At 34.4% G+C, this 23770-nt stretch overlaps 1 protein-coding gene across 2 annotated transcripts; it reads left to right on the plus strand.

Annotated features, from left to right (window-relative positions):
• Positions 1 to 1707: 1707 nt before the first annotated feature.
• Positions 1708 to 22088, plus strand: LOC143904861 (fatty acid synthase-like). 2 transcript variants are annotated; one of them, XM_077419833.1, is made up of 19 exons: positions 1708 to 2015; positions 2091 to 2301; positions 2415 to 2591; positions 10815 to 11012; positions 11202 to 11452; positions 11549 to 11780; positions 12201 to 12619; positions 13487 to 13777; positions 13871 to 14075; positions 14152 to 14312; positions 14520 to 14837; positions 14957 to 15453; positions 15689 to 15993; positions 16079 to 16486; positions 16603 to 17621; positions 17768 to 18006; positions 18083 to 18779; positions 18895 to 19741; positions 19850 to 22088. In XM_077419833.1, the coding sequence occupies exons 4-19, from the start codon at positions 10841 to 10843 to the stop codon at positions 20023 to 20025; spliced, it is 6237 nt and encodes a 2078-aa protein (XP_077275959.1). In that variant the 5' UTR covers positions 1708 to 2015; positions 2091 to 2301; positions 2415 to 2591; positions 10815 to 10840; the 3' UTR covers positions 20026 to 22088. The 2 variants fall into 2 exon arrangements, with proteins under 2 accessions (XP_077275959.1, XP_077275953.1); XM_077419827.1 differs by having other exon boundaries at positions 1708 to 2301.
• The last annotated feature ends 1682 nt before the right edge of the window (positions 22089 to 23770 follow it).

The raw sequence follows: 23770 nt of genomic DNA on the forward strand, positions 1-23770 counted from the left end.
AAGTGGTGGTCGAAATAAATAGATCGTAGATGTCATACAATAAGCTTAGGCATTTGTAAACATAACGCCATCGAAATATTAGTCGATTTGTGTCTGCATCATAAAGTTATTCTCGATTGAAAATGTCAGCTTACGAGCCAAATTCTCGTCATTCGCGGGAGGTTTTAATTTTCTGCTTCAATATGAAGAAATCTGTGGCTGAGGCTCATCGAATGCTCTCAAATACGTATGGTGATGTCGCAATTAGTAAAAGAACGTGCCGAGAGTGGCTTCAACGCTTCAAGAACGATGATTTTGACGTCGAAGACCGGCATGGCGGTGGAAGAGATAATAAGGTTTTCGAAGATGCAGAATTGAAGGCATTACTTGATCAAAACTCGTGTCAAACGCAAGAAGAATTGGCAGGATCATTGGGAGTGACTCAACAAGCTATTTCAACAACGATAGACACGATAAAGTGATTTTGCAGCATGACAATGCTCGACCCCATGTCGCAAAGCCCGTCAAAACATATTGAAAACGTTGAAATATGGGAAGTCCTACCCCACCCGCTGTATTCACCAGACATTGCTCCCTCTGATTACCATTTATTTCGATTGATGGCGCACAGCCTGTCTGAGCAGCACTTCACATCATACGAGGATATCAAAAATTGGGTCGATTTGTGGAAGCCTCAAAGGATGAAGCGTTCTTCCGACGCGGTATCCATATACTGCCAGAAAGATGGGAAAAAGTAGTGGCTAGCAATAGACAATATACTTTGAATAAAACCGTACGTACCGTTCTTTCACAATAAATGCGTTTTTCAAGCAAAAAAGCGGACCGAATTAAGTTGTACACCCAATATATATAATAAAATATAATAAATACTGCACACTACATCTTTTTGGGGGCTCAGCCGAGACAAATAGATTTGGGAGACGTGTGTTGTGAGATATCGGAGAGAATGATGTTGCGAGGTTTTTGAGACTGTCCTATGTATGACGATTGTGACGACGACGGTGGCGATAGTGAGGAGAGTGAATGACGAGAATTGATAAATGTTTTGGCTTCTTTCACATTATGTAATAGTGATATATTAAAAACGCATATCTATCTCTAAAATGTACATTATACAGTTTTAGTTGGACGAAGAGAAAAGCTGAGAAGATAAGAGACTACAAAACCAAATAAATATACTTTAATTATCTAAAATATGGAGCGCGTGAACATCTTAATGTTTATTTTATTTATATTTTTTGAACTGCAGACTAATATATAATTAAGTACAAGTATAAGTTATTTAGATCCCGTTGATACACACTTGACAAAACAAATGCAAGTTGCATTGGAACGATTATTTTCGAAATTCTTTTCTGATCTAAATATCAAAAGTGATAATCGTTGCATATTATCAAACAGACGACATAAATAATAAAAAATTATAATTTCAATGCACTTATAAGCTTAATAAATTCTTTGACGTCAATAATTTCAATTGTTAAATAAAACATTTTTTTCTACATAAATTAGAAAACTTATAGTTACAATATACATATGAGCCTATGAACAATGTTTCAGCAATATGCACATATCATTTTCATTTATTGCATAAAACATTATGCATATTCTTTTTATTATCTACAAAAATTGAATATGTCATAATCAAGCGACGCGATAGCAAAGTTCTAGGTCGCGACGCCAAGTACATAAAGAGAGAGCTAGCAGACGACGCTACCAAGTAGCTTATTCAGAGTTTTCGGGCCGATCGATTTTCCGAATCAAATATCTCAAGAAAGAAAACTGCAATAAAAAATCTGACGACAGTTTTCTAATATAACATTGATACATTTATTGCGACCAATCTCATTAAGATTGGTGCAGTCAATGCTGAGATCTCGAAATCTCACATGTCAAAAATGTGAACTTTTTGGAAAGACTCCAGCAAGAAGTTCAGATTTCTCTCACACGGACACGCGTTTGCACTTACACACTCAAAGCCAGTTTGTCCCTCAAAACGCGTTCATACCGTTCTGGTCAGTGCAATCAGTGTAACCACATTCACTCGCTCACATTCCTCGATACTGATTAGTTATCTCGCTTATATGCAGATCGAATCTCGAAATTATCTTAAGAGTAAAATTGATATTTAATGATGTTGATTAGTTATCTCGCTTGAGTGTCAATGCGTGTCAAAAAGTAAAATTGGTTTCGCGTTTGACAGTGCGAGGTTACAGAAAAAGTTTTTAGAGAGAATTTTTCAACAGAGAAAGAGAAAGAGAGAGAGAGAGAGAGAGAGAACGGAAAGGGATACAAAAAGAGGTATATGTTCCACAAATATTTTAACATATATTATACATTATACTTATGTATACATGTATGCATTATATTATATAAGTATCCATGTATGTATGTATATTTGGTTTCGATTACAGATTATTATAGATACTTTTTCCTTAATATTAAGAAAGACAAATAAGAGAGGAAAAAGAAAGACAGAGAGAAAAAGACCTCCAGAGCAAGCGAGCGAGCGAGCGAGAGCGAGAGAGAGAGAGAGAGAGAGAGAGAGAGAGAGAGAGAGAGAGAGAGAGAGAAGAAACAAAGAAAGAGAGGTACCTATACATGTATTTCAATAGTTATTTGTGCAAGTCGTGCTGTAAGATGAAAATTCCTGGGTGCGGAGTTGACGCACGAGTTGACTCGCCTTCGGCTCGTGCCCGCACCCGGGAATTTTCATCTTACAGCACGACTTGCATACCCTATTTTATGTTGCAAGTGCGTGGAAAGTGGTCTATCACGCACGCGTAGCGTGCGCAATAGGCCACTTTCCATGCACGTGTTACATAAAAATATTTTTCACAACACCTCCACGGAAAGTTTGACTTTTCATGCCTGTATAGAGAGGGGCGAAAGTAACTAATTTCACGCCAGAAAATCTTCCCTAGGGAGGAAAGTTATTACTTTTCGCCGGCTATACAGGGAGGAAAATTGGCACTTTTTGCCCGCTATGACGGGTGGAAAGTATCAATTTTGTTCCCTAGAGAATAAAGTATAAGCCCTAGCGTGAAATTGGCCACTCTCGTCTCTTGCTATAAGTATAGAAGTCGAACTGTCTGTAAAGATATTGTGAAAAATATCGTGTACACCTCGGGACAAAAGCTTCGGCTCGGGCGGCAAACTTCACACTCGTCTGAAAAACGCTACTTTCGCCCCTTGGTGCAACAATATACTATTAATATATTTTAGTATCATATGTAATATGCGGACCACTGTTCGTGCCAGGGCAGGTAGAGCGGGTAAAATTGGATCAAAAAGCCCTTTATCATATTGTAAGTTTCTTAATAATTAATGAAAAATTATATACTTAACACAAATATGCGAATCATGATGCGTATGTGCGATTCGACAAGAAGAAGCAGTCCAACTACGTTTTGTTAGGTGCGTGGCGAGGCATTGGAAGGAGTGAGAATAACAACGGCTATACATTAGCGACATTTGTGCGTAGCCGTTGCTATTTATAAAGCGCTCCTTCTAATATTTCTCCACACGAGAAACAACGTAAACGTTGGGCTGTTCTTATTCGTCAAATCGCACGGACCCGTCCTGATTTGCGTATCTGTACTAATTAATTTTTTATTAATTTTATTACTAATAATAATTTTACAATAGTTGATTCTTATTATTCTACGTACAAGGGGCTGCGCACAATAAAAGGAATAAGGAACAAGGAATGGGGAATAGGGAACAGTTCATTATTAATATATGAAATTCATTAACATATGTAATTAATGCAAAATTCTTAACTCTGGCACCTTAATTTGACGATGGTTTCTGGTAGTACTTTTAATCTTGAACAAAAAATTATATACGTGTTATAGGGCTAACTGCTCTGATGGTTTTTGAGATATACAGTGTAAAAATTAAAAATAAGTAATATAAATTTTTAAATAATACTTCAATTGTGTGTATAAACAGTACACATGTAAGCGAGGGAGGGGCTACCGCACTTCCCCCGGAAGCAGGGGGGAGGTGAGGGTAAACCGTTCGCGTGAAAAATATACGCGCGAACTTTTTATGCGTAAAAAGTTAATATGAATTTTTAAATATCACTTCAATTGTGTGTGTATAAACAGTACACACGTAAGCGAGAGAGAAAGGGGCTACTGCACTTCCCCCGAAAGCAGGGGGGAGGTGAGGGTGAACCTCGGTTCGCGTAAAAAGTGTATGCATGAACTTTTCATGCGTGGAAAGTTAATATGAATTTTTAAATAATACTTTAATTGTGTGTGTATATAAACAGTACAGCATGTGTATATAAGCAGTACTTACGTAAGCGAGGGAGGGGCTACCGCACTTTCCCCGAAAGCAAGGAGAAGGTGGGGGTAAACCTCGGTTCGCGTTAAAAGTTGAAAACACGAACCGTGACCGAGCCCGGTACAATGATAAACCTTGTTTCGCCCTATATTCAAGTCAGAAGAAAGAGGATAAACCCCTCAAAATATTTTACGTTGTTTACGTTTTTGTCTCGAGTGGAAAAGGTATAATGCGTGTTCTTGTGTACATTTTTTACGTGAAGCATAACAGTATTTGTGTTTAGCAGAGATAAGTTCACCCCCACCCCCTGCTTTCGGGGGAGATGCGGTAGCCCCTCCCTCGCTTACGTATGTGTACTGTTTATGCTAACACAATTAAAGTATTATTTAAAAATTCATATTATTTATTTTTAATTTTAACACTGTATATCTCAAAAACCAGAGCAGTTAGCCGTATAAAACCTATACAATTTGTTGTTCAGCATTAAAAGTACTACCAGAAACCATCATCAAATTAAGGGGCCAGAGTTATCGGAATCAAATCTATTTTATTAACACAGAATAGACGAACAGAAGAATAGTGCTAAAGAAACGTACACAATAATGCATATATGTTTGGAACAAGCCCGTACACGAGCCTGGCCTCGTGATTTAAATGATGAAAGAACAAATGACACGAGAATTTGTATGGAGAGAGAAATTGCGTACATTGTTTTAATTCGTTTCTTAGAGTACTTAATCACAGTTTGAATGTGAGATAATCAATATAAGAAATATAATTCTGTTTGTTACAAGAAAATAAGCTGTATAAAATACAAGATAAATGAAAATGATTAGTATAGAACAATCCTTTCTTTCGAGCTATTGTCGAATATACTTTAGATTCACTGATGTAACTTGTTATCAAATGAATTGATTCTTTATAGAAAAAATTAGAATATGCTTGCATATAATTAATCTTGAAATAGTCAAGCACAAAACAAATTGTTGAATATCAAAAAAAGGATCATTTATCTATTCACACAAATCAATAAAGAAAAGAGTATAATTGCATAGATAATTAACAAAATCATTGAAGTAATGCATCAATCTATTGTTTCAATCATGAATATTAGTCATCGGCCTTTTAACATTCACTACAGAATCTTTATTCATTGAACGAATAGTTTCTGCTTTCAAAAAAGTAAAGTATTAAATAAACGAAAACAAATCATATACATTTCCTGATTTAGAATACTATTAGGCCTTCAATCTTGGATTGACACATTAATTCGGCAAATAAAACACAATATTTAATAAGAATAATTCGCAGAATAATCACGGTGAAAATACAAATCATAGTATATCGAGAAATATCATTAAAACGTATAAAAACTGGTAATATATGTTATCGCAAGTAAAGTTGTTACAAACGAGTAATGTGTGCTACGCAAATACGCATAGTAATGCATGTTATCAAGTGAAGAATATAATTAAATCTATATTGGGAGATATTCTCAAAACGCAAGTATAAACGGTAAATATATATTATCGCAGATAAGGTAATTTGAAACGATTATTAAGTGCGAAGCACATACGCATAAGAAATGAATAACGTAAAGAATTTACAAGTTTCGTGTTTATCATGTAACTAGATTTTTCGCCCACGCTTCGCGCGGGCTCAACATCTATTCCTCTCTCCCCAAACTCACTCATTAATTAGGAGCACCAATAATAGAACCTCATAAAACCCAATTTTCAATCCCATAGTAGCCATCTCCATAAAATTAGTAATTTTTTGGTACCAATTTCATCAAAATCATCAACAAAAAATTAGAAAAATTTTGGCATTAATTTCAAGAAAATCGATCCATTAATAAAAAATTATCCATTAATAAAAAATTAAACTTATCCTCCAAAAATTTTAAAAATTTTGGCACTGGTTTAAAAAAAATCGGTTAATTAATACTTATTATTTATCAAAATTTTAATAATTTTTAAACCGGTTTCTAAAAATCGGTAACTAAAAATTATCCATAAAAATTATCCATTAAAAAAATTATCCATAAAAAAATTCAGCTTGAAATCTCAAAGTGTGCGGAACTTCGGTTTTAATATGAATTTTTTTTATTAAGCAATTTGATAGATCATGGCATACTTTCTTTGTAAACTTTTTGCATTTTTGCAATATCTTCAAAATTGAAGAAAATATAGTACACGAAAGTGTGCAGTGACGTCATACTTTTTGAAGTTGCCGTCATCAAAAAAACTTTAGCAAGCTATAACTTTCTTAAATTTAGGTTTTTTTTTAATTCAAAAAGTACTAAAAATTGGCTTAAATTCTTTACATTAATTATGAATACCGCTTAATAAAAAAAAAATGTTAAAACTGAATTGGAGCAATCACGTATATATTTTTGACGTAGAACTACGTCTTTGTCGACAGTAAGGAGGGTGTATAAGGGGGGTATTAGGGGGGGTTTGGGGTGGTATAAGGGGGGTTAAATCTAAGCACAGCCTGCAACAAATGCAACGAAAATATGTCACACTTTGAACGTTTATATCTTTGAAACTAATAATCGTAGAATAATGATCAATATCTCATTTTAAAGTTTAAGAGTTATGATAAAACTAGTCGAAACCTTCTACTTCTTACCTCTTCGATATAGTAGCGTTATAAAGTTTAGCTAAATTTCTTGTAGATGCAATATAAAATAGTAACAGTTGACGTAGTTCTACGTTGTTGTTTGCGGCACAGTTGTTACACTGTGCCCGTTTCTATTTTTTTTTTTTTAACAGAAATCGTAAACTACTTTACTATTAGTAATTTTTCTATTACATTCTTTAGTTCTTTCTACCCCTATCTATATATATAAGTACTTGACGTCTGTATGTCTGTCTGTCTGACCGCAAACTATTTGTTATTTTTCGAGAAATTGGAAAAATTTCGTAACCGGTTTCCAAAAACCGGTCTTAATCGCTTGCGACAGTCACGAATTGAAGTGACTGATTAAGTCCCGAAAAATTTGAAGAATTTCTGATACCGGCTTCCAAAAAATCGGTAACAAAAAATTATACATTTTATAGCATTTCCCGGAAAAATCTACCCCTGTTTTATACATAACTCTTTGAAATTCGGTCAATTATTTCACGAAAAATTAAAAAAACCAATTTCCAGAAAATCGGTAACAAATCCTACACATACAACATATTTTATTTAAAACTATAATCGACCTACAAACGATTTAAGTCCCAAAAATAATAAAAAAAAAGATTTATTTTTTTTTACTTTTGCAGCTTTCTCTATTTCATAATTTAGTGCTGCTCTTAGCAATAGGTTATCCTGACCGTCTTCTAATGTACAATTTTTTTAAAATCACGTATATTTTTTTAAACAAAAATCGGAAACGTTTTAAGAAAATCAGTACATTATAAAAAATTAAATTCGCGGTTTAAAAAAAATCAGCATATACAATTCTTTGAGATTCGGTTAATTATTTCCAGAAAAATTGGAAAAATTTTGGAACCGGTTTCCAAAAAGATCGGTAACGAAAAATTATGCACTTTATGGCAATTACCGGGAAATTCTACCCCTACTTCATATACAATTCTTTGCGATTTGGTTAATTAATTCCCGAAAAATTGGAAAAATTTTGTAACCGGTTTCCAAAAAGATTGGTAACGAAAAATTGTACACTTTTGGCACTCTCTGGAACATTCTACCTTTACTTCATATACAATTCTTTGAGATTTGGTCTATTAATTCTCGTAAAATTTGAAAAAATTTTGGAACCGATTTCCAAAAAAATCGGTAACAAAAAATTAACTACGACATTTTCATCCCCGGAAAATTCTACCCCTATTTCATATACTTTTAGTAAAAATTTGGTCCACTAACGAATGAGTAGTTCGCGTACAGACAGACAGACGACGTGACTTATATATATAGATATCAATCGCACAAAATGAGCTAGTTACTGTCTTTAATTGTTAAGGAACTGTTGTAACCAAAGAAATAAATAACAAAATTATGTTTAGACTGAGCTCAGTTTTCTTATTCGACTCGACATCAAATATGTACAACTCTTCAATAAGCGAGGAAGTATCCCTCTCAACTTGTTCTCGTGATTTCTGCAAGACTATAATTTAAACCTATGAAAGAACCGTCGATCTGCTCGTGAAATTGTAAAGATTACCTTTAAGATGATGCATCTGTTATGTACGTAATTCCATCTCTCTCAGTTGGTTTCAAGAACCAAGCCCGACAGGGCTTCTACTCGTGCTGGTCACAATGACCAAGATCGACAAGGTTTGCAGTAATTGCTGGTCGCAATGACCACACCCACCAGGGTTGTTTCACATCCTTGTAATGGCGTCCTTGTTTTCAAACGTCCTTCCTTCTACGTATCTCGCTGATGATATGTTTCTTCTGGGTATCAATATGGCTGCTTTCATCGAGCCAGAAAGGCTCACCGGAACGTCTCCCAATGGCTGTCTTTCTGCGACGACCGTCGTTTTCTGTCATTAGCTGCGTATACGAGCAACTGATATGTTGGCGTTTGCACAAAGATAGGCAGATCTCGGTCCACCACCGACTCGAGTACAATGTTCAAAGCGAAAGGATCACGCTACTACGTATTTCAATCGAAACCGATTACAACGAGTGTACCGTACGACGGCCGGAAGACGAATGCTCGCTCGCCGGGCTGCGCGCTCCTCCCGACTCCCGACATGCTCACGCACGCGCGCGGTAACCCTACGCCTCGCTGCATCACACGCCTGGGACGCAACGCGGTCGGCGTCTCGCGCGCGCAGTTATACATGGCTGACGCTGAAAGCGGGGCCTGACCTACCGCAATACACATACCACAGATGGCCGTATCGACACAATTTCTCTCTCTCTCTCTCTCTATGTATTTCTTTCAACTTCAAACAATATATTAATATTAAGCTGTTCGATCCCCTATTTCCTGTCCCCTGTTCCTTATTTTTTTCATTGTGTGCAGCTCCTAAAAATATCAAAAAGTAAAGTCACCGAAAAGTGAATCCTTTATGAGATATTTTATATTTTATAATAATAAATATGACAAAATTTATAATATCAGAAAATTTTTGACAAAAGAGAGCTTTATTATAGCGTTTTGAAAACGTCTCAACATCAGCTACAAGCTACAAAAATATGTAATAAAGAATAGGGGGTTCTCTATTTGGAAAAATTAAGTCGACCTAACCTAATCTTGAAATAGTGCTTTAACCTTGACCTAAGGTCAAACAAAGGTCATCCTCAAATGACTCTCTCAACACTGACCAACTTTTGTCTAAAAAGTTTCTTTCTTAAAACTTACGACTTTTGATATTTGAGTGAATTAATTAAAATAAACTACCTTGTATATATTGTTACACATTTAACATTACGGTTATTTCTTACATAATATTGAGACAAACTTTGGTATATTTAAGCGAGACATAAGGAGAGCACAACCATTTCAATTACAAACTTTGTTAGTAACTTTTTCATCATTATTCTGGGACATGACTTTTACAACACATTAAAAAAAATATATATATACAGGGTGTATCATTTTAAGTGATTTAGCTGAATATCTCTTAAAGTAAAAGAGATTGGAAAAATTGTTTCAGACAAAAGTTGTTTGGTTCAAAAGGGGACATAAGATGGTGTCATTGGTTTGACCATGGATGGTCGTTTAAAGCTCACGTGAACGACACCGGGGCCTTTAATTTCTTAAATGGAAACCCCTATTTTTCAATGCATATTCTTGTAGCTAATCTCGAGAATTTTTCAAAACACTATAATAAAGTATTTTTTCGTTAAAAACTTTTGGAATTATAAGGCTTGAAAGTTGTAGTACTTTGACATAAAATACAAAATATCTTGTAAAATATTAATTTTTCGGTAATATTACCTTAATACTTTTATGCACAGAATAATGAGACAAATTAATTGGTATGAAAAAAGGCAAAGATCCTTTTGAAAAAAAAGTTTTTTTGGGGTAAATATTACTATTCGGGAAAAAACATTGTCTAATAAATTAGCACTTAAGGGTTTTGGGAAAGGGTCAAAGCGAGAGGAAAAGGTCTGTTGGGAAAAAATGTTTATTAGCATCAATTGCGTTTAGAATTTAATGATCAATTTAATTTGTGTTATTATTATTCTATTCTCACAGTTTAAATTAAAATAACTAAATTTGGTATACTATCTCATGATACTCTAACTTAGACCGTAGAAAGTTTTGGGAAGGAGTCTGAGCCTGGGGACAAGGGGCCCCAATACAAAATTGTTTAAAACGGTCCTTTTTTTTTTTTAAATTTTCTTGGGGGTAAATATTACTATTCGGGGAAAAAAAGAGGGTATATATATATATATATATATATAGGATAAGATACTGAGAATGCAGAAGAAATGTTGCAAAAAATAACACCCCAGCCAGGATTCGAACCTGGACCTCCCTTATTCCGAGACGCCCGTATGATATGATACGTAAAAAAAAAGAAGTATGTAAAATACATATAGCACTTTTCTAGATTATTCGAAGAAAATAATCGAAATCATGAATGGCACAGAAGCATGTAGCTCCTGGAACGGTATTGATTCTGGCGAGGAGATCGTTATTTCTGGTATTGCTGGTAGATTTCCGGATTCAGATAATATAAATCAATTACGAGAAAATCTATTTAATAAAAAAGATCTTGTTAGAGCTGATCATGGACGATGGAAGAGAGGTGATTAATTCATATACCTAGGATAGTTCTGCATTTATGCTTGGTGGATATAGGATATGCCATATCCCTTCTGCAATAATTATTATTAGTGCGGTTATATGTTAAGGATATATATTTTAAACTAAAATTTTATTAAAAAGTGAACAAGGAGCGTGTAACGCCTTTGCGTGAAATTATACATTTTGTTAGATCATCCAGACATACCAAACCGTATGGGAATAGTTAATAATTTGAACAAGTTTGATGCGAATTTCTTCGGATTATCTTTCGAGCAAGCGCACACACTCGGACTTGAGGCGAGAATATTACTGGAACATTCTTATGAGGCAATTATCGACGCGGGGATCAATCCGAAGCAATTGCGAGGAAAGAATACTGCCGTGATCATAGCGGCATCCTTTTCTGAAACGCAAGCTAAATTTTTGTATGAGGATCTTGAGGTAGAGAAAATTATTAATTGATAAGTGTAATAGAAGAGATTATTGAATTTATCATTTGTGTGCGAGAATTTGTAATCGTTAACTTTCTGTAATTAGATGGATGGTCTGAATCTTATTGGATGTACCAGATCTACAACAGCAAACATGATTTCGTACTATTTGGATCTGAAGGGACCATCGTATACAATCGATTCAGCTTGCAGCTCTAGTCTTTATGCGATGGCTGTTGGTTATCATTATATCATATCGGGAAAATGCGAAGATGCGATAATTGGGGCTGCACAATTATGTCTCAATTCAAATATAAACCTGCAGTTCGCTCGTCTTGGTACTTTTATTGAAACGAATTAATCTTGTAATATATTAAACATAAAAATTAAAAGATTACATTTTCTCATTCACAAACAATAAACAAATTTCAACGGGCTGTGTAGTTTTAGTAAAAATATTTGTGATAAGATTTTTGTCAAAATCAAATATGTCTTTTCGATAAGACAAGTAATCTTTTAATTTTTCTGTGTATATAAATATTATATACGTGTAGTTCAAACTGCTCGCGTGACACACTCACGTAAATGATCACAATACCACTCAACATAACTCGCAACTAGAGATTTCAAATGACAACTCATTGAAACGCATAATTTTCTATGGCGCCAGATTTGAAAGAAAAATATTTTTCGTACCGATCCACATATGTGTATATATGTATATATTGAGAGATGTATACCATATTTTTATTATTTAGGTGTTTTGTCACCCAATGGTTACTGCAGACCTTTTGATATCGCTGCAAACGGTTATTCACGTAGCGAAACGATAGGAGTGGTATACCTGCAAAAAGTAAAGAATGCGAAAAGGATTTATGCTATATGTCCTCATATTAAAACAAACAACGATGGTTACAAGGAAGAAGGAATAGTACATCCATCGATGTTTATGCAAAGTGCTTTGCTAACGGAATTTTACGATAAGTGCAGAATATCAACGTCTTGCTTGGATTACATTGAAACACATGGTACCGGTACTAAAATCGGCGATCCTCTGGAAATCAATGCTATTTATAACGTTTTGTGTAAGAATAGAAAAACTCCATTAATGATCGGCTCCGTAAAATCCAATCTTGGTCATGCTGAAGCTGCAAGTGGTTTTACTCAGATCGCTAAGGTAAAACAACTAATTTTTGCATTTATTTATTATTTTAAAATTTATGTTTATTTTACGCAATACACACGCACGCGCGCACGCACGCACGTACGCACGCACGCACGCACGCACACACACAGGAAGATTTATTTTACGTAAAAATTATTTGACAAATCATTCTATCGTACTCGAGCATGACAAAGGTTAAAGGATCGCGAGAATCTTCTGTTACATTCTATTACCTTCTATTACACGGTTATCTCTATAGAATTAACATAATGAGATACATATGGAGAGGTAAAAGCCATAGTGGGGTAAGTCAAACTTTTTTAAAATATTGATTTGTGTGCATAGATGCAATCTATACAATATATAAATTGTATCTATGCACAAAAGTCAATATTTTAAAAAATTTGACTTTCACCACTGGCTTTCACCCCTCCATATAATATACGGTAAGTGAAATTTTGATCAATAAATAATTTTGACAAATAAAGATGTACTATCTTTGGTTGAGCTGGATTTGATTTTTTTGTGAATTTATTTCAAGTTTATTTTAAGTTAAAAATTGTTTACAGTGACTTAAATGATGTTGATATACATTAGCATCAATAAGTTAAATCAATTTTAATCTGTTAAACTTATATGGTTCCAACAAAAAACTGTGTTTCAAGACTAACAAATAATTGGCGATCAGTTTTAGTGAAAAAAGTATATAAATTCACACAAGAATAATATTAAGCTATAAAGATCCAGCTCGACTAAACGTGTGTGTGTGTGTGTGTGTGTGTGTGGGGCATATCACTACTTATTTATCAATAATATATGAGTCAATATCTAACAAATTAATTCATATTTACATATTATAATTGTTATTGATTTTTAAAGGCAATAATAGCATTTGAAACCGGTTTTGTTCCACCAAATATCAATTATACATCACCACAAAATATAGATGCCTTAATAAATGGAACTGTTCGTGTCATCGAAGAACCGTTGCCACTTAAAAACGGTTATATAGGTATCAATTCTTTCGGTTTCGGGGGAGCTAATTCTCACATGTTATTAAAGTGGAACCTCAAACAAAAAGTTAACAATGGAACACCGAGTAATGACTTGCCAAGACTTGTAATATTATCTGGGAGCACTGAAGAATCAGTGAAGTTATTCTTAAACGATGTTAGTAGACATTTCGAAAGCAATTTCAACAATATATTTTTAGTGATTAATCATTATATCATACTTTTTGCTTTAAAAAAATTTCGATTATAGGTTGCTAATCGTCCGATAAATATAGAATATATCCGTTTAATACATGACGTGTATGAGGACAGCATAGATGGTCACTTATGGAGAGGATTCACTATACTGAATATTTTGCAACAAGATTCAATAAGGGAAATTCAAAATTGCAAGAATGCAAAAAGACCTGTTTGGTTTATATTTTCTGCTTTAGGCTCGCAATGGCCAGGAATGGGTATATATGTATTTAATGTTTCATAATTTATTTACAGTAGCATTTAAATAATGATATATTTTTTAATTAAAATCAGGTCGAAATTTATTAAAATTTCACGTCTTTGCAAATGCGATAAGAGTGTGCGACGTTACTTTAAAACCATATGGTATAAGTGTCGCGGATATTTTGACAAAGACAGATGAAAAAGTGTGCGAAGACGCGTTACACGCGTTTGTTGGCATTGTTGCTATTCAGGTAAAATATAATTCGAAGCTATAAAATAATGTCAATTATACTATATTTATTGATGTAGCAATATAAATTCTTTCTATGTCATTTTGTCCTACTATAGTGGAATTATCTTCTTACATAACTACATTTATTTCACTACACTTTATTGATTTATTAGAAATAAATTTTTCAAAGTAATTCAGCTATAAAATTATTTGTATAAATTTTCAGATTGGTTTAGTAGATCTCCTAACATCATTAGGAATTATTCCGGATTACATGATTAGCCATTCTGCTGGTGAACTTGGTTGCGCGTACGCCGATGGATGTCTTACCATTGAACAAACTATTTTATCAGCATATTTTATTGGTTTGGCGTGTGCCGAAGAAAAAATAATTCGTAGCTCTATGGCAATTGTCAGTCTTGATTACGAGTGTCTCAAAAACATGTGTCCAGTGGATATTGAAATAATATGTCGCAATAGCAAGAATAGCAGCGTTGTGAGTGGACCCACAGAATCCGTGCAAAAATTTATGAAAATCTTGCAGGTATGATTGCGGTAGCTCTCATATTTCACATAAGCGAATAGAAAACATCGTTTAATGATCTTTCAAACATCGAACTTGCCGCATTTGCATATATTAAATTTGTACTTTTGTATTGTCAGATCAATAATATTCACGTGAAAGAGGTACACTGCAATGTACCGTATCACACTTCTTACCTCGCATCTGTGGAAATTCAACTTTTGCTTAATTTAAACAAAGTAATATCACGGCCGAAGAAACGGAGTCCAAAATGGATCAGCACTTCCATACCTCGCACCGAATGCACCTCAGCATCAAAATTATCATCGGCGGACTATCATACACATAGTATATTAAATACCGTTCTCTTTGAACAAACAACGCATCTAATTTCAAGTAACGCAGTGACCATCGAAATTGCGCCAGATAGCGTTCTGCAGCACGTTCTAAAAGAATCCTTGTGTTCGGAAGTAATGAACGTTGTATTAACTCGACGCACTGAACAAAATATTGACGCAATTTTACAAGGAATTGGAAGGCTGTATAACTGTGGCTTACAGCCGAAAGTTGCTAATTTATACCCGCCAGTAGAATATCCTGTTAGTCGAGGAACTCCTATGATTTCCCCATCGATCAGGTACAAGATATATCATTTAAAAAAAAAATCGCAATTTAGATGATGTCTACATAAAAGAAATTATAAATATGTGTTTATATTATTTATAATTATATTTATTAGGTAATAAATTAAAATTACTGAATTTGTTATTATTATTTAAATATATATTACTTATATAAATAATAATATATATTTTTATATGTATATGTAATTATTATATAATGTACAAACAAGCATTCTAATGCCACATTAGATGGGATCACTCCAAAGATTGGTATATACCGAGTTTTGAAACACAAATGTCCATAAAATCTCGAGAAAGATGTGTCGAAATCTCACTTGACGATGAGGACTACTATTATATGCACGGTCATAGAATCGATGGAAGAAATTTGCTACCCGCGACGAGTTATCTTGTACTCGTTTGGGAAACTGTCGGTATGATGAAAGGGATAACATACACAACAATACCGATAATATTTCGAGATGTAAACTTTATTCGTGCTATTCACTTTACGAAAAGTAATGCTGTAAAATTGATGATTGCGATACAGAAAGGTATTTATGAGATGAGTTATTTTAAAGTAGCATAATTGTATAAGAATGTATGTGTAAAATAATCGGATATATGAAAATATTACAGATGGGAAGTTTGAAATAACCGAAAAGGATAGCGTTCTTGTGACAGGTACAGTGCACGAGATATCGAATCCAGAACAGGAAATGATTCGGACAGATCTATTACCGGAGATTAACGATGAAGAAGAATATATGACTGCTCGAGATATCTATAAGGAGTTGAGACTGCGTGGTTACCAGTACAACGGCTGGTTTCGCGGATTACATAGCGCATCTATTTCAGGCAATAAAGGACATATTGTTTGGAAAACAAATTGGGTAACGTTTATGGATGCTATGTTACAGATGTGTATTATTGGAAATGATACCAAAGACTTATATGTTCCGACGAGTATTCAGAAGTTGGTGATCAATCCTAAGCTTCATGCATCGATGCTACGAAACAGCGTGACTGGCATGGAAGATACGACATGTAAGGATAAAAATAAGTGTTCCTTAATCACTAATTGAGCTATTTTGTTTTGACGAATGTCGCGTAAAAAAATCTCTGATGTGATATATAAGGCGTATTATTTTGTCTTATTGCAGCATTACCGATACGAATATACAGAGAACTAGACACGATTATAGCTGGCGGAATAGAGATTCGAGGCTTAAAAACCACTCAGATCTCTCTCCGAAGATTGGCTCAGGATGTTGTTATCGAAGAAAACGTATTTGTAGCTCATCATGATTGCGCTAAGATTTCTTTGAACGAAGCGATTCGAATATCGGCGCAACTCGCGCTGGAAGATCATCAAATCATCCAAGTGAAAACTATCGAGTTAGTGGAAGATGTCGACGATGTCGCACCAGAATATCTCTCTTCTTCGTTGCTGCTTGAGGCTTTTGGTGACGTGACATTGATACAAACGAACATCATTGTATTAACATCGCCGAATCGTTTTAGTCCAGCAGATCTACCGCAGAACATTTTAATTAGAGATTTAAACAAACCATCTGTAGATGACAAAGCCTTAATAGTTGCCGGATTCAACCTTTTGACCAAGCAACAAGCCTCGTTAGAACGACTTTTGTCATTTCTGAGAGAAGGTGGTTATCTGTTGTCACGTGAGAAATACGACGTAGTTAACTACACCAAATATTTACAGCAATACGAATTAAATGTTATTCTTGAAAAACGCACCGACAAAGAAATGATTGTGCTTCTAAAGAAGAAAATTCTGATAGAAAAGAGAATTGTTGTTTACATAAATAATAATGATTTTAATTGGCTGGAGGATCTAAAACTGCTTGTGAGCGATGAGAATAAACTTGAGAAAAATAGTAGGATTATAATTGTTGGAGAGAGAGATTTTGAATGCGGTTTATTGGGTTTTGTTAATTGTTTGAGAAAAGAGCCAGGCGGAGAGTTTGTTAGGAGTGTGCTTATTCAAGATGAGAAAGCCCCTAAGTTTTCTCTACAGGATCCTTTCTATATACATCAATTACAAAAAGATATGCTCATGAATGTATTGCGATCTAATGAGACCTGGGGATCATACAGATATTTGCGATTACCACGACCGGAAGCCGAACCCGTACCTACCGCTCATGTATGCCAAACGGTATGCCATACAAATCTTTTTAAAGCATATCGATATATTTTATTAATGTACAATAATATTATGTATTTTCGTCTTTTGAGTACTGTCACACAATATAAAATTTTGTTTTATATGTCACGTATTATGAAATTGATATTTTTTTATAGGTCTGTGGTGATCTAGGTACATTTTGTTGGATAGAGAACAGTCTATCTGTCGAAGCCCGTCATGAGGATTTGGTGCGTGTGGTTTACTCATCGCTCAATTTCGAAGATGTAATGCTTGCGACTGGTAAATTAGTATCTGGTCAAGCGAACTTGCGAAGACGATTTCAATGTCCCCTTGGGTTTGAATACGTAGGATTCGATGCCAACGGGCAACGTGTAATGGGACTCCGCGATACCGAGTAAATAATGCTCCAAAATATAATTACGTTGCGTAACATTACAGAATTGAAACTAAATTAAGATTATTCTTTCTAGTTGTATTGCAAACGTCGTTGTGAAAGATAAAGATTTCTGCTGGAAGATACCCGATGCGTGGACATTCGAAGCGGCGGCGACGGTCCCGTACGTTTACAGCACGGTTTACTTAGCCTTATACATACATGGGAAAATGAAAAAAGGCAATAAAATACTAATACACTCTGGTACTGGCGGTATTGGACAAGCAGCTATTCACCTCGCTCTCAAAGAAGGATGCGAGGTGTTCACTACTGTGGGCACGAGAGACAAACGGAACTTTATTAAGAAGATGTTTCCGATCATTCTGGATGAACATATTGGAAATTCACGAGATACCAGCTTTGAACAAATGATAATGCGAGAAACAAACGGTGGCGGTGTCGACATCGTGTTAAATTCATTGGCAGAAGAAAAGTTAATCGCGTCCATTCGTTGCTTGGCGCAAAATGGTCGTTTTCTGGAAATCGGCAAGTTTGATCTCATTTCTAACAATCCGCTAGGTATGTCTGTGTTTCAGAAGAGTATTAGCTTTCATGGGATTCGACTCGATAATATGATGTGTCTTGGCGATCACAAGTATAAGTCGCTGTTGTCCAAAATGATAGCCGATGGTCTTAAAGATGGAGTCATCAAACCAATTCAAGCAAAAGTTTTTTCAAAAACAGAAATTGAAAAAGCTTTTAGATTCATGGCCAGTGGAAAACACATAGAAAAAGTAAGCTAGTATATTGATTAATAGTAGCATAGAGAATTATTTATAATAGTTTTACAGAACTTACCTATTTTACATATAATGTGCAATTTTAACATATAAATATATTTTTTTATAGATAATTATAAAGATCCAGGAAAAGGATAAACCTCTAGACAAGCCCATTGTCGCATATCGTCGCTATTACTGTCTCAGAAATAAAAGTTATATTATATTGGGAGGCCTAGGTGGATTTGGTTTGGAGTTGACCGATTGGTTAATACTTCGAGGCGCCAGGAATGTCGTGTTAATATCGCGAACGGGAATGAAAAACGGGTATCAACGCATGAAAGTTCGACTGTGGAAGTCGTACGGTGTAAATGTACTAATCATCAAGGATATCGATGTCGCTGATTTCAAGGACTGCGAATACATCTTGCAAACTGCCGAAAAGAAAGCGCCGGTGGACGCGATATTCAATCTCGGTGTGGTGGTGAAAGACAGCGTGTTGAAGAATCAAACCGCGGATACCTTCGCGGAGTCTTTCCAATCGAAGGCTCGAGCAACGAAAATATTGGACAAACTGTCTAGAAAGATTTGCTCCCAACTGCGGCACTTCGTGGTATTCTCTTCCGTTTTCTGCGGTAGAGGAAACGCTGGACAGACTAATTATGGCATGGCCAACTCTATCATGGAGAGGGTGTGCGAGAAGAGAGCGGAGGAAGGATTACCCGGATTGGCGATTCAGTGGGGATCTGTGGGTGACGTGGGTATCGTCGCTGACATGCAGGAGAACGATAAGGAGAACGATAAGGAACTGATTATCGGCGGCATGTTACAGCAAACGATATCTTGCTGTCTCGACAAGCTTGATACATTTTTAATTCAAAGCCGACCGATTGTAAGCAGCCTGATTGTAGCTCGTGAAAAGAAAGAAAAATCTTCTGGATTGACCAGTCTGATAAAAACTGTCGCCAATATTTTAGGTATCTGGTTCAAAGTATAGAATTACTTTTTGCATATACTTATTATATTTTTTATCAAACCAGTTTATGAGTAATACATTAAAATCATAATAATTTTTTATATTACAGAGATAAAAGATATGAAGCTTGTAAGTAAAAATTCATCTCTGGTCGAACTTGGAATGGACTCCATGATAGCCGTGGAAATTAAACAAGCTCTGGAACGAGAGTTTGACATTTTTTTGACTGCGCAAAAGATACGAAATCTCACCTTTGCGAAGCTTAATAAGATGCAATCATTTTAAGTTTTGGTACAGTACTTCGACATAAAGTTGAGTTTAATTGGGGTCATGTGGTATGCTACTGTAAAGAGAAAGAGAGTTCTGACTTCCCTCTATTCATTACATACTAGTGCTATCTTTCTTAGAGTGTACATGAAGTTATTGCAAACTATCAAATTGAAGATAGAAAAGAAGCAAATTCGTACGATTATCTTATGTGAGTTTAAATTGGGTTGTAAAGCTTCGGAAACTGCACGCAATATCAATTAAGAAACATACAGTTCAACATTAGTCTCACAAATTCCGTAGCAGAAACGAAAGCTTAGAAGATAAAGCGGGTCGGCCTGAAGCTGTTGATAATGATTGATAAAGAGCTATTATTTATGCGGATCCACCAAAAACCACTAGAGAGATTGCACAAGTTATACTTAACATAGACCATTCAATGAGTTGAGATATTCACGTTTGAAGTATAAGATTAAAAGCCGCAATTATTTTTGCACTAACTTAATAATAAAACGTTGTTACATATATATTTATACAAAACTTATACCTTTTTTCAGAAAAAACTAAAAAACACATTAAGTGTACACGCTCCATACAAAATCTTTATTAAAAAAACTTTTGACCTAATTTGAGCTTATAATTCTATTTGTATTTTTTACTACAAAAACAATGATATCAGAAGGTTTGCGCCAAGTGAATATAATAAATTAGTAACGTCTGATTTTCTTAATTATTTTTCTTTATTAGACTTGTGTATCTGTTCTTTTTTAGAACAGATATATACAACCTGCTGTTTTTTTATTATTTAGATTTACATACAAAAAATACTTATCGTGCTCCAAATAGATGTATGTTTATAGCATATGTCACACGAAAAACATAAAAAGAGCACGTTTTTTTAATAAAAAAAACAGGTACTTTATACAACAAGTATAAAGTAAATAAGTAATAAAGTAACATGATTAAGAAAATCAGACGTTGTTACCAATTAATTTATCATATCCACTTTGCGCAAATTTTCTGATATTGTTTTTGTAGTAAAAAATCAACATTTCACACAAATCTGTCCATATAAAATTTGCAATATCAACGAAGGAAAGTAGACGTAGGGCTACCAGAATTACCTTATACTACTTAAAAGGTATAAATTGGCGTGTTCCATTTACGATTGTTATATTTATATAGTATTGTATACTAACTTTTTATTCTCGCAAAATTTTTTAAAGAGAAATTTGTTTTTGTAATATTACATGTATGTGTAACTTTTAAAATTTGCGTTATATTACCAAAAATCATGTTGAGAATAATGACAAAGTCCTTCAGTTTTTAAAGACATTAATTATAGTCATGAGTTGAAATACTAAATTAATCGTCTGTTAAGAATTAACTCTTTCGATACGGAGAGTGACTATATAGTCATCCATTACACTGCTCACTGCGGCCGAGCAGTGACTATAGTCACTGTTCACATGCTGCGGCTGAACAACTTGAAATGTTAACTTGAAACTCTTCTGTTGATAAATTTTTTAAATTGTTTTTGTTATTGAGTTTTATTACATATAATAATTGTCGGCGTTGAACATCGAGTGCCTAGCTCTCTCGGCCGAATCGCGTATATCGGTGGATCGACGCTTCGGCCACAACGTTCGCGTTCCGGTCGCTCCGTACCAAAAGGGTAAATTCAAAAAGTCTTAAGAGTTTACTTTAATACATTTTATTGTTTTAATACATTCCACCTTTTACAATGTTACAAAGTAAAAAATATTAAATTGAAGCTAACATTATATATGCACCAAGATAATATACAGAATATTATTATATAAAAGTATAATCTCTAATATTCCACATATTTTTACATTATTTTATTGAAAATTCCGTTTCTTAATTTTGACTTTCAAAGGCTTCTCAGTAGATAATAGCGTGCTAAACTTTATTTTTATTTCATCTATCTCTACGTTTTTATTTACTTTGAATACGAATAATGTTCGTACCAACGTTGCTAAGATAAACCTTCATGCACATCGCATTCCGTATTTCATACCTGCAAATTTGCAATTATATGTAAATTAATTTGACTATAATACTTTGTAATTTATTTAAAACTACCTATGCCATATGGAATTCCTTGGTCCGTCACTAAAAGGCATGTAACAATTGACTTTTTGTTTTTTCTGGAAGAAATCTGTCCGGGTCAAACATTAATGGGTTTGGCCAATATTTTTCGTTTCGATGTATCTTAATAATTCCTATGACAATATTTGTGTCTTTTGGTAAAATAACTCCTCAAATATTTATTCTTTATTAAAAAAAAAAAATTATTACAACAAAAGCATAATAATATAAATAATATTCAACTTAAAATTTATTATAAAATAGATATATGTACATACAACTGACAAAGCGATATTGCACACAGGAATAATGGCTTTGTTGTATTATTTATCAAATCTTACGATTAGTAAAATGAGGAATAAAATCATCTTTTTTGTAACTTTTAAAATATTAATATCAAATATTTTTGTAACAGAAATATTTAAGTACAGTTTCTTTTAATATGAAATCAAGTTAAATAAAGATAGATGTTATGGTGTCTGAAAGAAGAGTGGAGTACGACTGTAAACAAGAGATAAATTACGAACGATTATTGCAGTATATTAAAGTATTATAGTATCTATATTAGAGTTGTGATGTTTTCCCACTTCTCCCAGCAGCGATAGTGATACGATCTGATATACGCTCAGTGATACGATTACGAGAAGTGGGAGAATATCACTTCTCTAATATAGTATTAAAAATATCGTTCGCGTTTACCCCGTGTTCGCAGTTACCCCATTCTTCCCTACATTTCTCAATTTTCTTATTATTTATAAAGAGAAGTAATTCTAATAAAAATTAATAATATATATTTGCTAGTATATAAAAAGTGAACAAACCTAGTTTTAAATCTTCTGTTACTTCTTGTTCAATTAGAGGGATAGGAGGGAAAATTCTCATTGTTTCCTTGATAACTCGGTCCAAATAATGCATATGTTGTAAATCGTCATATTTAATTGGTGCATTGCAAATTTTATAGTTTCCGTACCATAAATTTTTAATAATTCTTTGTGTACTTTTTTTTATGACATAAAGTGAAGTATTTAGTCACATATAATAAATGCAAAATAATATTTAATAGACGTCTATCAATTGCAATTAAAATTTAATTTTATTCTAGTCATAAAGTGAAGCGTTTCTATTAATATATACTGTTACGCCCAACCGCGGGATTAGGGTAAGAAAATCTAGGAAGCAAAGGAAAGGCTAACCAGAGGGGCCGGGATAAGGAAGGACGCAACTAGACGCTTAATAAGAATATATCGCTCGCAGGTACACGCTCTGAGGCGCGTGGCGCGAGCCGACCGCACTTTCGATGGCTCAGGAAGGGTCAACGTCCGTAGAGACGGTAGAACGCCTTCCGTGAGCGATGCGATCGTCGGTCCTCTTTCGAGTCAGGGAATTCAATTCCTTTAACTCAGGATTGGACCTCGTGCGATTTCGAGAGGGAGATGGTACTGAGGGTGAGGTCTTATTTAAAATGAAAAAAACATTTAATTAATCTTTACTAACAACTAAACAAAAGAAATAGATGAGGCAATCGGAGCCTCGCGCGGTAATCAATGCGCAGACAAATTAAAATAATAAATGGGTATATTAATCCACTTGCAACACAGGCCGCAATGGAGAATCGAGTGGCACCTATCATCAACAATATTCAGAATTATTC

The sequence above is a fragment of the Temnothorax americanus genome, unplaced genomic scaffold, assembly GCF_048541705.1.
Source record: "Temnothorax americanus isolate GAGA-0224 unplaced genomic scaffold, ASM4854170v1 Scaffold109, whole genome shotgun sequence".
In the NCBI taxonomy this organism is placed as follows: Eukaryota; Metazoa; Arthropoda; class Insecta; order Hymenoptera; family Formicidae; genus Temnothorax; species Temnothorax americanus.